Raw genomic sequence first — 13,591 nt, 5'->3', positions numbered from 1 at the left:
TTTTTATGAAGTTTAAATTAAGCACATATATAGTATTACATGTGATTTTAAATCGTGCTGTTTGTACCTCCCCCCTCACCTGTTCCTAATTAGGAGCCTTATTGGTGTGGATGTGGGGGGATGGTATGTATATAGCATGGTCAGTTAAAGGGGTTGTCCAGGTTCAGAGCTGAACCTGGACATACCTCCATTTTCACCCAGGCAGCCCCCCTGACATGAGCATCGGAGCAGTTCATGCTCCGATGCTCTCCTTTGCCCTGCGCTAAATTGCACAGGGCAAAGGCATTTTTCTGAGTTCCGGTGACGTACCGGGGCTCTCTATGGGGCTGACAGGAACCCCGGTGACGTCACCGGCACTGATGGGCGGGATTTGGCTCTGCCCTAGCCAGTAAAACGGCTAGGGCAGAGCTAAAGCCCGCCCCTCAGAGCCGGTGACGTCACCGAACACACCGCTGGGCGGAAGTTACCGCCCGGCAGTGTGTTATTGAAAACAAAAGAGCCTGTGCCCTGGAGCGCATCGGAGCATGAGATGCTCCGATGCTAGGCTCAGGGGGGCTGCCGGGGTGAAAATAAGGGTATGTCCGGGTTCAGCTCTGAACCCGGACAACCCCTTTAACTCTTGTACTGTCATGAAGAAGCACCCCCACTAAAATGGTCTAAAACGCGTAACAATTTGTCCTGTTATTTTTGCAAAGTCGCTGAAATAAAGATACTTTTTTCTACTTTGGCAATTGAAGCTGGACTTTTTCAAGTTGTTAAATCGGTGATAGCCAGCACTTTCCACGGGCTGTGTCTGTGCTCATTGCAAAGGAACACAGGTGAGAGCTGCGTACACTCCTGTTTTTGTATTTTTTACAGGGTAGATGATGTACTGTTGGTTTTCCTTCCATTAGTCTATGTACACTCCTCAACATTGAAATTGCAACACCAAGAAGTAAAAAGATGTGGAATTATGGAAATCACAGGATCACTAGACATGATAATGATATGCAAATGATAAAAAATGGAAACAAAATATTCAAATCATCTTCTTCTATTCAGTATGGAGTATGCGCTCCATGCACCGATGTACACACACTTACAATAATGAGGTTATTAATGGTTGTCTGAGGAATGTTCTGCCATGCTGAATGCACTTGGGCGCACAAATCATCAAGATCCACTGCTGGCAGCTCTCTTTGCAATTGCAGACGAAATGTGCTTAATGGAAGACCAGTCCGGAGACGCTGAAGGCGATGATACCACGTTTAGACCACACTGGCTGTTCACTCTAGCACGAGCAACATGAAGCCTGGCATTGTCCTGTTGAAAAATGGCTCCTACGCCACTTTGGAGAAATGGAAATGGCTGTACCACTGGTTCCACAATCAAATCAATGTAACACAGAGCTGTTAATCTACTTGAAAAGGAGACTAGAGGGGTCCATATACAGTAGATTATGCCACACTATATAATCCGGGAGTAGGACCAGTGTGACATACCTTTTCTGAAAGCCTCTCTATGGCGTTGCTCATGTGGACTACAGACACATTTTTGGATATCATTGCGTCTGAGACAAGAGCGAGACTCATCCCGAAGAGGATAAGACCTCCAATTACAGCCTCCACTGCCATCTTACTGTGCAGCAAAATAGCCTATGAGATGGGTGGCATGAGGCCACTGGAACACCGGTATTTGGACATCTGGCTCGTAGCCCAACGCCGTGCAAACACCTTCTGATGGTTTGTGTAGACACTGTTTGCCGCCTGAGGCTTGGGATGTGACGTCCAGTTTCAATTGCAGTACAGAATGGATCACTATGCGCCATTCTTCTAATCAGATTTATTTTTTTATTATTTTATGCATTTATATATCGCTAGCATCAAGCTGTCCCCAATGGGGCTATCAATAGATCCGTCCGTACAAAGGTTCTCTGCACCTATTATTCCAGTTCATTGTTCTCCCAACCACCGGGACTCACTATGTTGAACAGTGCTGATATCTCTGTCTAGGTGCATAGTGATCTGCCACAGTGATAACCCAAGATGGATTCTGTCCCTCACAGTTTGTGTCAAGTGGTGATAACTGTCACATCGATGAACAGGAGGCATCACACCATCATCCCACACAACTTGATCAGATTTTTGAGGTTTCATTTGGCTAAAAACTGCTTTTAATCTGGCTTTTATGTCCATGCCACAGATTGGAGCTAGTTGCTTCAAAATGTGATCATCTACAGATCTCAGTGACACCTGCTACTTCCCCGATTTGCATAACCTGACAGCTTGTCCTTCCTGGTGTTGCAATGTCAATGTCGAATGTATGTTTGGGGTATATAATTGACAAAGTAGTCCTGTAAGGTAGAGGTTGACACTCCGTGTCTACAGATAAGGGCAATCAGCAGTCGCAATCATGACTTCTATTATATTGACTTGAGTTTAACCACTCGGCAAGCACTTATAATCCAGGGGCACGTCATTTTATCCAGGCTGAAAGATTTCATTTGCCCAGTGTAATACTTTCCACAACTGTATCTGGAGAGCAACTTGGAGGGGACAGTGTGAAAGCTTCTGGCTTCCATCATATTCATTCCAGTTGAATCACTGCCCCAGCAGCTGGGAATCAGAGTGTTCTGTGCTGGGTACATTGTGTCATGAGCTCACTAATGCCTCTTGTGTCTTTGCTTTACAGAGGTGCTCCAGCTGACGTGGCGCTAGATATAGATGGAGATCGCGAATGTGAAAAGATCTATTCTCTGTTTAGCACAAACATGTCAAAACTGCAGACGATGGAAGGTAACGTGTTCCTAAAAGTGACATGGAGAACGTCTGTACTTGTCCTGTTCTCCCAAAAACGGTACAAGTTGCTGATGACTGTACAAGATCTGAGGACCATGAGGTGTACATGGCATTTAAAGGCGCTATTAACCGTCTGTATGTGAATATTCTAGGTAACCTTTTTCCAAAAACAGGTGGAATGTTTTCTGGATATAATTTTTTTAAGTCACCCCATGTATTCTACTTTCTATCCTGGCTCTTTAACATCCTTAATTTTTTTGGGGACTTTTAGAACAGCAAGCAGTCATGCCTAACTTTCTCAATCAGACCATTTTAGTGTATTATGGGGCCTCTTGACTCCCCCTAGACATCATCAGCCCTTGTGTTGTCAAGCACATGGACACTCGGCCAAGCCAATCGTTCTTCCTCTCCTTATTGAGAAACACTTGGACGCTCAGCCAAGCCAGTCGTTCTTGTGTATGGTGAAGTAGAGGGGAATAGTTGGCTAATCAAGCTTTGAGCTGACAGCTATTGAAGCTATATTACCCCCTTCAAGGGGTTTTCCGGCTCTCCTATATTCATGACCTATCCACACCAGGCACCCCCGCCAATCAGCTGTCTGAGGAGGCAGTTCGCACGTGCCGTCTCTCTTCCTGTCCACTGCTGCTGTCTATGAAAAAGCAGCAGCGAGAAGGGAGACTGCATGTGTGCACTGCGAGCGCCATCTCCTCAAACAGCTGATCGGCGGGGGTTCCAGGTGTCGGACCCCCACCGATCTGACATTGATGACCTATCCTGAGGATAGGTCATCAAATATAAGATAGCCCGGAGAACCCCTTTAACTGCTTTCAGACATTTTATATACGATTGTTTTAAAGGGGTATTCCCATCTCAGACATTTATTGTACATCCACAAGATATGTCATAATGTCTGATAGATGTGGCACGCTTGCTTTGCTGTTTTCCTAACAACATGGGAGAAAGCATTGGTCTTGATATCCTCTGCGACAGTCCATATGCCTAAACAGAAATCTATGGCAACTCTCTGCTGCTGTGGATTTGTTTCTTTTATTTGTGCCAGATAACTGGTGTAAATTAAGATAAATTTGTGGCTGGCCACGCCCCATTCCCACCCTTGCCACTACCGCTTTCCGAAAAGTGTCGAGGGTAGTGTAAAAAATGCTGTTTGCAACAATTTTTATTTTTTTTAAAGTCCTAAACGCCCCAGTTTTCGACTTTTTAACACCACTTTTCCGTGACAAACTAAGGGCTCATGCACACTAACGTATTTTCTTTTCATGTCCGTTCCGGTTTTTTTTGCGGCCCCTATGCACAACCATTCATTTCAATGCGTCGACAAAAAAAAAAAACGAAACGGAAGTTACTTCCTGTGCATTCCGTTTCTTTATGTCCGTTCCTCAAAAGAATGGAAAATGTCCTTTTATGGTCCGCATTACGGTTAAGGATAGGACTGTTCTATTAGGGGCCAGCTGTTCCGTTCTGCAAAATACAGAATGCACACAGACGTCGTCCGTATTTTTTGTGGATCCGTGTTTTGCGGACCGCAAAATACATTTTGTGGTGTGCATAAGCCCTTAATGATAAATCTCCTCTAAAATGTCTTGTGTAGCCCTATCCTAGAGTAGAGGAAGACTGGATAAAGTAAAATACTGTAGATATCGTTGATATTCTGAGCATGTCAGGTCATGCTGGAAGTTGTAGTTCCATAGCAGCTGTAGAGCCACATGTTCCGAAGCCTTATAAAGTAAATGACGTCCTGTTTTTGTCCACCATTACCAGCCATTTTTACGAATGAACTTCGCCTCTCTTTTCAGAGACCTGTGCGAGCATGGCTGTGTATCAGGGTCCACAGGAACACAGTGATTGTCACTTCACTATAGAGGATTCGGTGGAAACTTTCAAGACCCTCCAGCAGATTAAAGCCATCGTGGAGAGGCTGAATGAACCTCACGAGGAACACAAGAAAGGGTCTACCAGTGCAAAGTATGGCAGCCAGTGAGTATTGGTACATAAAAACAAAGCAGAAATGTGACAAATATCTTTGGAAGTTGAACTCCTACAGAGATGTGAGTCGGCTCATACCATTCAAATCCAGACACCCATGTGTAGACAGCATTGTCAGGGGTTTCTTGCTCATCATCAGCAGAGAGATGAGAGCTATGATCTAATTAGCATACTCCACATCCCCTAATGGTGCATTGCCTAAAAAATAAGGCAAAGGAGTTTGGCAGCAAAATCTGCAACTTTTCCTCACTTACACCACTTTTCTACGGTGGTGGAAAAAGGGGAAGGGGAAGAGGGCGGGCCAGCCGTTCCATCTCATTTATCATTTTCTACGCCAGTTCATGGTGTGGAAAATGGTCTTAAACTATGGCAGCAAGTTCCAAAGTTATGTAGAGGCATGCACCTCTACATAACTTTGTCGCATCGCCACCGTGCATGGGGATTAAGACCAGCGTGTAAATCTCATGTCTTAATAAATGACCCCCTAAGTTTCTATACACCGCTGTGTCTCTTCGGTGAAAAACTCTAGCCCGAGCTGCATCGAAGACATTTCATCCAGCCAACCAGTACCCTCTTCTGTAATGTAATGTAACCGAAACAGCGGTCTGCAGATGGGTGCCTGTGGTTTGGTTGGCATGAGTTAAAAGGGGTTATCCAGGAATTGATAATTATGACCTATTCTCAGGATAGGTCATCATTATCACATTGGCAGGGGTCCTGAGTCCCGGCATCCCCGCCGATCAGCTGTTTCAGGGAGCTGCTGCCCTCACCAGAGCTCTGGTGAGCTCTACAGACTCCCGACACAGCGCCGTACATCATACAGCAACTCAGCCCCATTGACATAAATAGGGCTGAGCTGCAACTTGGCCATGTGACCAGTGTACGATGATGTCACATGGCCTAGGAAAAGGCTGCGGCGCTCGCAGAGCGCCAGCCTCTTCTAACGGCTGATCAGGCTCTAGATTATTTGTCCTATCCAGATAGTAATTCCCGGATAACACCTTTAATTTGCATACTTATTGGGGGACACAGACCATGGGTATAGTTTAGGCTACCACTAGGAGGAGACACTATGCAAAAAAGAAAAAAACAGCTCCTCCTCCCCTGGCTATACTCCCATGCTTCAACAGGAGGACCTCAGTTTTAGCTTAGTGTCAGATAAGGAGGTGACACTTCTGCTCCTGCAGGGTTGTCCCTGTAGTTTTTTCTTCTCCTGTTTGTTTTTTTCTAAATAGTGGACGCAGTGTTGCATGGTGCGTCCCTGGTCTCTCAGCGGAGCGAGCGCCGGGGTCGAATGACCGTCCCTGGCTACCTCTCTTTCCCCCCAGAAGATAAGTAGGACCTGCAGCTCTGGTGGCCTACCAGATTCGGGGTCACCTAGTCCTACCCTCTTTCCAGTGCACTGCCACTCCTTGTGCCAGATAACTGAAGAGGTGACCTCATGCTGGTCCGGAACAGAGGGTGAAGACTGCAGTACTCAGATAAGTAAAACGGCTCACCTGCAGCTCCCCCTCCCCCTGTGCTCACATTGTGACACGGTTCTTCAGGGCTTACCTGTGGATCTGAGAGGGCCTGCTGGCTGAGAGGGAGGAGGGATTCCTTCTTGAGGCAGTGGCTATTCGCTGCGCCATGCTGCTGCGCCTTTTCCCGTTTTGTTCGGAGGGCTCGTTATCTCCTGCATCCTGGCGGCGGGCGCCATTTTCGGAGCCGGGGTATGCCTTTTTTTATGTTTCCCGTGCTCGCATTTTTTTTTGCGAGAATTTTTGCGTGCTCTGTGACGCGACTGGGGCGCTTACGCTTTGCCTCAGCGCTTCTCCACGCTTGGCTGCTACTCCAGCTCCTCACAGGTCATGGTAGGATAGATAGTGTTTTCCGCAAAACTGTAGGAGACCCTGACTCCGGGATTGCCGCCGTCATGCCAAGTCCGGGGGCCCCCCAAAAATCTAAAGCGACACCTCAGGTCTCACTGGGATCCTGTAAGGTCTTCTGCTTGCCACTATCGTTTACAGGCTCCTGTGACTCTTGCCCTGCCTCGGGACAGGATCATCCACCTCCTCCTCCCCCTCCACCAAACCATCCCAGTCCCTCCTCCGCCCCTTCAGAGCCCGCGGAGCCCTCCTGGGCCTCTGCCATAGCTAGGGCGGCCGCGGACTTGGCCTTTATGGAACGCAGGGCGGCCATGGATCCATCGCCTGCGGTGCCTGTGGTTAGCACCGCTCCACCTCCCGGTGCCCCCCACAGAGGACGCTCGACTGTTAAAAGGCAGCGTACGCAGCAGCATCCCTCCTCGGATGACTCTGCTTCCCCCCCCTCGCCTGGAGACGTGTTCAGCCTCTCCCCCTCGCGGGGAATGCAGGTCTGAAGGGGAAAGGTCTGGTTTGGACGAGGACACGGAACCGGAACCCTCGCCTAAGCTCTCCACCATGGTGGCAGACTTGGTTACGGGGGTCCGTGACACCTTTAACATACAAGGGGAACCTCCTTCTACTAGTAGCCAGGAATTCCCCCTTTTCCACTCCAGAAGGGGTGACACACCAGAGGCAGTCACATTCCCCATTCATGGTGAGTCGCCAAGGTCCTTTCTAAGGCTTCGGAGCGCCCTAATCACCGTTTTTTCTGCCACAAGGCGCATGGATACTCTGTATCCTTTCCCGGCAGATAATGTGCAGCAGTGGTCTTCTCCTCCTATGGTCGACCCGCCGGTGGCCAGGTTGGCTAAGAATTCAGCAATACCAGTCCTGGACGGGTCCCCCCTACAGGACTCCGTTGATAGGCGTTTGGACTCTCTCTTTCCAAAGCCATCTTCACTCTGGCAGGCACAGGTCTGCGGCCCGCGTTCGCCTCGGCCTGGGTAGCCAGGGCGCTTTCGGTGTGGTTGCAGCGCCATCATCAGGACCTCGCAGAGCAGGATACCTCTGCGGACACCCTGAACTTCACCCTCCAGATGTCCCAAGCGACAACATTCCTCTGTGAGGCCTCATTGGACTTCAGCACTCTCTTTGCGCGGTTTCCGGCCCTCTCGGTCACGCAGCGCAGGGAGGTCTGGTTGAAGGTCTGGGACGCGACGCTTCCTCCAAGCGCTCCCTCAGTAACCTTCCCTTTGCGGGCTCCAGGCTCTTCGGTGCTACGCTGGACGAGATTATCTCTGACGGGGGGCAAGAGCACACACCTGCCCCAATCTAGATCCAAGTGTGCCTTCAGAGCTCGCCCCTTTGGCTCTAGAAACCAGTCATTTCGAGACAGCCCCCTCCTCCGGCGGCTCTCATGACTCCCGCAAGAAGCCTTCCTTTAAGCCTCAGCCTTCCTGGCGTCCGCGGGCACAATTCCATGGGAGTTCTGCCCGCCCTGCGGCTCCCAAGCAGTTCTCCTCCTGAAGGGGGGGGGATGCCGTCTGCTCTCCTTTCAGCAGGTCTGGAGAGCTCACGTTCAAGACGCCTGGGCCCTGGAAGTTGTAACTTCCGGTTACAAGATAGAATTCGCTTCCAGACCTCCGGAACGTTTCTTCCCTTCTCGGGTTCCGGGGGGATCCGGCCCGAGCCTCGGCCCTTTTACAAGCGGTCTCTTCCCTTCTGGTCCGGGGAGTAGTTGCCCCAGTTCCTCTGGAGGAACAGGGTACAGGGTTCTACTCAAATCTCTTTGTAGTGCTAAAGAAGGAGGGATCAGTGCATCCGGTCCTAGACCTGAAGCTCTTAAACAAGTCCCTGTGGGTGCGGAGGTTCCGGATGGAATCCCTCCGCTCAGTTATTGCTTCTCTTCTTCAAGGGGAGTTCCTCGCGTCAGTGGACATCCGGGACGCCTATCTGCATGTCCCTATTGCAGAATCTCACCACAGATTCCTGCGCTTCGTCATTGGCGGCCGTCATTATCAGTTCGTCGCCCTTCCCTTTGGGCTGGAATCTTGGCGCCGCTCATGGCGCTTCTTTGCACCAGGGGCATATCTCTGTTGCCCTACCTGGACGACATACTGATAAAGGCTCCCTCTCGTCCCCAGGCCGAAGACACCGTCAGAATCACTGTTCAGACTCTACAACAGTTCGACTGGCTGATCAACTTCCCGAAGTCCTCTCTCCAACCTTCCCAGAGGGTGACCTTCCTGGGGATGATTCTGGACACCACTGCAGCCGGGGTATTCCTTCCGGATTGCAAGTTCTCACGGATACGGGAGTCGGGGTCTCGCCTTCTGCATTCCCTGTGTATCTCCATCAGGGAGTGCATGCAGGTTCTGGGGCTTATGGTGGCCTCCTTCGAGGCTGTCCCCTTTGCCCAGTTTCAAACACTCGGCCTCTGCAGCAGGCGATCCTGTCCTTCTGGGACAGGACATCGAGGGGTCTGGACTCTCAGATCCGCCTACCTCCTCGGGTTCTCATGGAACTCCCGTGGTGGCTGTCCCCTCAGAATCTGGCTTCAGGGAGATCCTTCCTCCCAATCTCCTGGACAGTCATCACCACCGATGCCAGTCTCCTGGGTTGGGGTGGCGTTCTCCGGGCTCGGACGGTTCAGGGGGTGTGGTCAGAGGTGGAAGCCCGCCTTCCAATCAACATACTGGAGCTAAGAGCAATTTACCTCTCTCTGTCTTATTGGACCCCCCTCCTAGCGGGTCTCCCGGTAAGGGTCCACTCGGACAATTCCACAGCTGTGGCCTACATCAATCATCAGGGTGGAACCTGCAGCCGGACGGTGATGCAAGAGGTGAAAAGGATCCTCCAGTGGGCGGAACTCATGTTCCAATATTGTCTGCAGTGTACATCCTAGGGGTCGAAAACTGGACAGCAGACTTTCTCAGCCGCAACAGGGTGGATCCGGGAGAGTGGTCTCTGCATCCGGACGTATTTGAGGACGTCTGTCGCCATTGGGGCCGTCCGGACATGGACCTGATGGCGTCCAGGCTCAACAACAAGGTTCCCACATTCCTGGCCTGAACTCGGGATCCGGAGGCGTACGGGGTGGACGCTCTGGTGTCTCCATGGCAAGACTTCACGCTCCTCTATGTCTTCCCACCACTGCCTCTACTCCCAAAGGGTCTTCGCAGGGTCGCGGCTGAAGGGATTCCGACCATACTCATCGCCCCCGATTGGCCTCGCCGGGCCTGCTTCTCGGAAGTCACTCGGATGCTGGCAGACGTTCCGTGGCCTCTTCCACCAGAATTTACAGCCGCTTCGTTTAACGGCGTGGCTGTTGAGACCTCCATCTTGAAGAAGAGGGGCTTCTCAGACTCTATCGTGAGGACCATGATAAGAGCCAGGAAATCAGCTTCCTCTCGGATATACTATCGTACCTGGAAGGCCTTTCTTGCCTGTTGCGAGAAGTTAGGTGTTTTTCCCCTTTCGCTTCTCCGTTCTGGTGGTCCTCTCCTTTCTCCAGTCGGGTCTTGAGATGGGAATGTCCCCGAGCTCTCTGAAGGGTCAGGTCTCTGCTCTGGCCATTTTCTTTCAGCGGTCTCTAGCTCTGCTCGGTCCGGTGAGGACCTTCCTACAGGAGGTGGCGCATTCGGTCCCTCCGTATGTCCCTCCCCTGCCCCCCTGGGATCTGAACCTGGTTCTGACTTCTCTCCAGACGTCTCCTTTTGAGCCCCTGAGGGACATTTCCCTGAGTCTTCTCACCTGGAAGGTGGTCTTTTTGGTGGCCATCACCTCTATCAGGAGGGTATCGGAGCTGGCCGCCCTTTCCTCCAAGGAACCTTTCTTGGTCTTCCACAAGGATAAGGTGGAACTGCGCCCAGTCCCTTCTTTTTTTGCCCAAGGTGGTCTCCATCTTCCACCTTAATGAGGACATAATTCTGCCCTCTTTTTGCCCCGCTTCGGCGAACCCCATGGAGCGCGCTCTCCATTCTCTGGATGTTGTCCTTGCTTTGCGGGTGTACCTGTCGGTTACTGCCCCATTTTGCCACTCGGACTCCCTTTTTGTGATTCCCGAGGGGCCTCGTAAGGGTCTGGCGGCCTCCAAGGTCACTGTGGCTCGGTGGATTCGGTCGACTATTGCCATGGCCTATCGGTCCTGGGGTAGGGTTCCCCCAGCGGGGGGCCTCCTGGGCTTAGCGCAATTGAGCCTCTACATCACAACTTTGTAAGGCGGCCACCTGGTCGTCCTTACATACCTTTACCAAGTTCTACCAGCTGCACTCTCTGGCGTCGGCTGATGCTGCCCTAGGGCGCAAGGTATTGCAGGCTGTGGTTCCTGTTTAACCGTTGGACGTTTCCCTCTGGAGGTGTTGGTCTCCCACCCCATGGACTGCTCTAGGACATCCCATGGTCTGTGTCCCCCAATGGAATGGGCGAGAAAAGGAGATTTTTTGTTAAACTCGCCTGTAAAATCTTTTTCTCGTCTTTTCCATTGGGGGACTCAGCTCCCACCCATTCTTGTCTGTTACAGGAGGGGTTGGTTCTATCTATTGGGACCTTATGGTTAACGGCCTGATGGCGGTGTTCCTCTGTTCTGTTTTCTTTATTACTATTTGGTTTTGGTCTCCTTCTCCTACTGCTTTTGCACGCACTGAGGTCCTCCCGTTGGAGCATGGGGGTATAGCCGGTGAAGGAGAAGCTGTTTTTTCTTATTTGCATAGTGTCTCCTCCTAGTGGTAGCCTAAGCTATACCCATGGTCTGTGTCCCCCAATGGAAAAGATGAGAAAAAGATTTTACAGGTGAGTTTCACAAAAATATCTCCTTTTTTCCTCATTGAGCATTGCCTGAAAAGTAAGTCTTCGTACACTGCTGTCTGTGTCTCTTCAGTGAGAACCAGTACCCACTCCATGAACTCTTACAGAGAAGACTAGAACAAAATATCCACTGTTTTGGGAAATTGCCTCAAATTGCTGTAATGGTGTTTGTGGCCCAGGTATGGTCTACGAGCTGCAAGTAGACTGCCATTGACTTGCATTGTCTGTGGCTAACAAATATTCAGCTTAGGACAAAGCAACATGTTGACGTACAGTATAATAACCCAAACACAACTTAAAATATCCCAAAAATTGCTGTAGTCCAGTGTGTACCCAGCAGTCCTTTTGCATAGCAGGTGTTATGGGAAAAGAGAACATCTTATCAGCAGTGTTGGTGTCCTAGTATACACGGTGTCTAGGTCAGTGTGACACCCTCAGTCATTACCTGGCTGCTGAGAATAATAGTCATAATAATTTATGCTTATGTATATTATTTTACCTTTGGAATGACATTTTGGCTCACAGCAGGAAGCTAATCTTGCTTTTCCTTTGGGTTGTCATGTGCTGTAACTCATTTTCTATTTTGCCTTTCAGAGAGAATCCAATTGTGGGAAAAGGATCATAGCATCATGGGCATCTAGAACTGGAAGAAAGCCTTGCCAGATGACCATTTGGAGCTTTGTAACCACTTGGCCGGATCCTCTCAAATTTTCATTATAGGAAAACTTTCAATGACATTTGGATGTCGTGGCTGAAAGTAGGGAAGAGTGATGAGGTGCCAGTATCTTATATCAGCCAGGGATATTGAGAATACATGTGATGACCTTCATACTGCGGGCAGTACTTTGCATAGTACAGATACTGCCTTTAATTTCTCAAGTCACATTCCCCGGGGGTCGCACTTAGTGTATTCCTGGCCTGGCTACGGTGACCTAGCTGTGTTAGGACACACCACTCAATGGAAAATCAAGTCAAGTGTGCTCAGCACTGTACAATTATACGAGGTTCTGTCAAAACCTTAGGGCGCGCTGGAGGAAAAGAGTTACCAGTTTAAGAAGACGTGGCAGAGTAATAGTGGAGGAATCGGTGAAGTAACCACACTAGACTTTAACACCCGTCTCAGAACTAAGCAAATCAGGGACTGGTTTCCTTTTAGACGGTACAAATTGTTTTGATTGGCGTTTTTTTTTCTTTTGTTAAATTTCCTTTTTCTTCCATTTTTTTTTTTTTTTTTACTAAAAACATTAGAGTAAACCCAGTAAAACTGTACCAGCCCAGTGCCACAAAGTTGACTCTTCATAACCATACGTGAATTTATGGATTAACTTGGCCCTTGTATTATTCAGGTAGCTATATTCACCACCACTAGCAACAGACTTTTTCTTCAGACTACTGAGAGATTCTTTAAGGGCCACAAGAGGCCTCTAGAACGTCACTGAGGTTTCCTGTGGTAGTTGGTAGTGGTAGATCTTTCTGAAGACCTCAATACTAAATACATGTGAGGTGGAGAGTATTTGAACAGATGAAATCAGGCATATTTTTATAGTTATAAATAATTAGGTTATCAGAAGAATGTCAGTATTTAATACATATACATCCTAATCAAAAGCCGTGCTCTGTAACCAGAACACTCAGAATGTAAAACTTACATTTTTGTGTGTATAGGTGTGTCTTTCCTTACTTTTTTCCTTGGGTCAACATATCCTGAAATATCAGTAGTAATAAGTTAGAGCAACATGATCTGATTGGCTTTCGCAATAAGAATAACTTGTACAAGGAATCTCTGGCATTAAGTACTGGTGACTCATGCTTCAGTCAGCATAATCAGTTTGAAGCATGAGTCACAAGTACTTAAAGGGGTTGTCCGGGTTATATAACTCCATTTTCCCCCCGGAAGCCCCCCTGACTTGAGCATCGGAGAAGTTCATGGTCCGAAGCTCTCCTTTGCCCTGCGCTAAATCATGCAGGGCAAAGGCATTTTTTGGAGATCCTGTGACGTACCGGGGCTCTCCATGGGGCTGCCAGGAACCCGGTGATGTCACCGGCACTGATAGGCGAGATTTAGCTCTGCCCTAGCCAGTAAAACAGCAAACGGAAGTTTCCGTCCGGCCGTGTGTTATTGAAAACAAAAGAGCCCTTGCCCTGCGCGATTTAGCA

At 49.3% G+C, this 13,591-nt stretch overlaps 1 protein-coding gene across 2 annotated transcripts in view; it reads left to right on the top strand.

Annotated features, from left to right (window-relative positions):
• The window catches only part of RASA2 (RAS p21 protein activator 2), a 139,296-nt gene extending 125,920 nt beyond the window's left edge, over positions 1 to 13,376 (top strand). For both annotated transcript variants that reach the window (XM_044289832.1, XM_044289833.1), the window contains 3 exons: positions 2,671 to 2,774; positions 4,592 to 4,772; positions 12,029 to 13,376. In XM_044289832.1, coding sequence (XP_044145767.1) covers positions 2,671 to 2,774; positions 4,592 to 4,772; positions 12,029 to 12,059 — 316 coding nt within the window. In that variant the 3' untranslated portion in view covers positions 12,060 to 13,376. The remainder of the gene's footprint in view (positions 1 to 2,670; positions 2,775 to 4,591; positions 4,773 to 12,028) is intronic.
• Positions 13,377 to 13,591: the final 215 nt, after the last annotated feature.

Source organism: Bufo gargarizans, chromosome 4, assembly GCF_014858855.1.
Source record: "Bufo gargarizans isolate SCDJY-AF-19 chromosome 4, ASM1485885v1, whole genome shotgun sequence".
NCBI classification, from domain to species: domain Eukaryota; kingdom Metazoa; phylum Chordata; class Amphibia; order Anura; family Bufonidae; genus Bufo; species Bufo gargarizans.
Note: the sequence above shows the minus strand (reverse complement) of the source record. Positions and strands in the feature narration are given on the sequence as shown.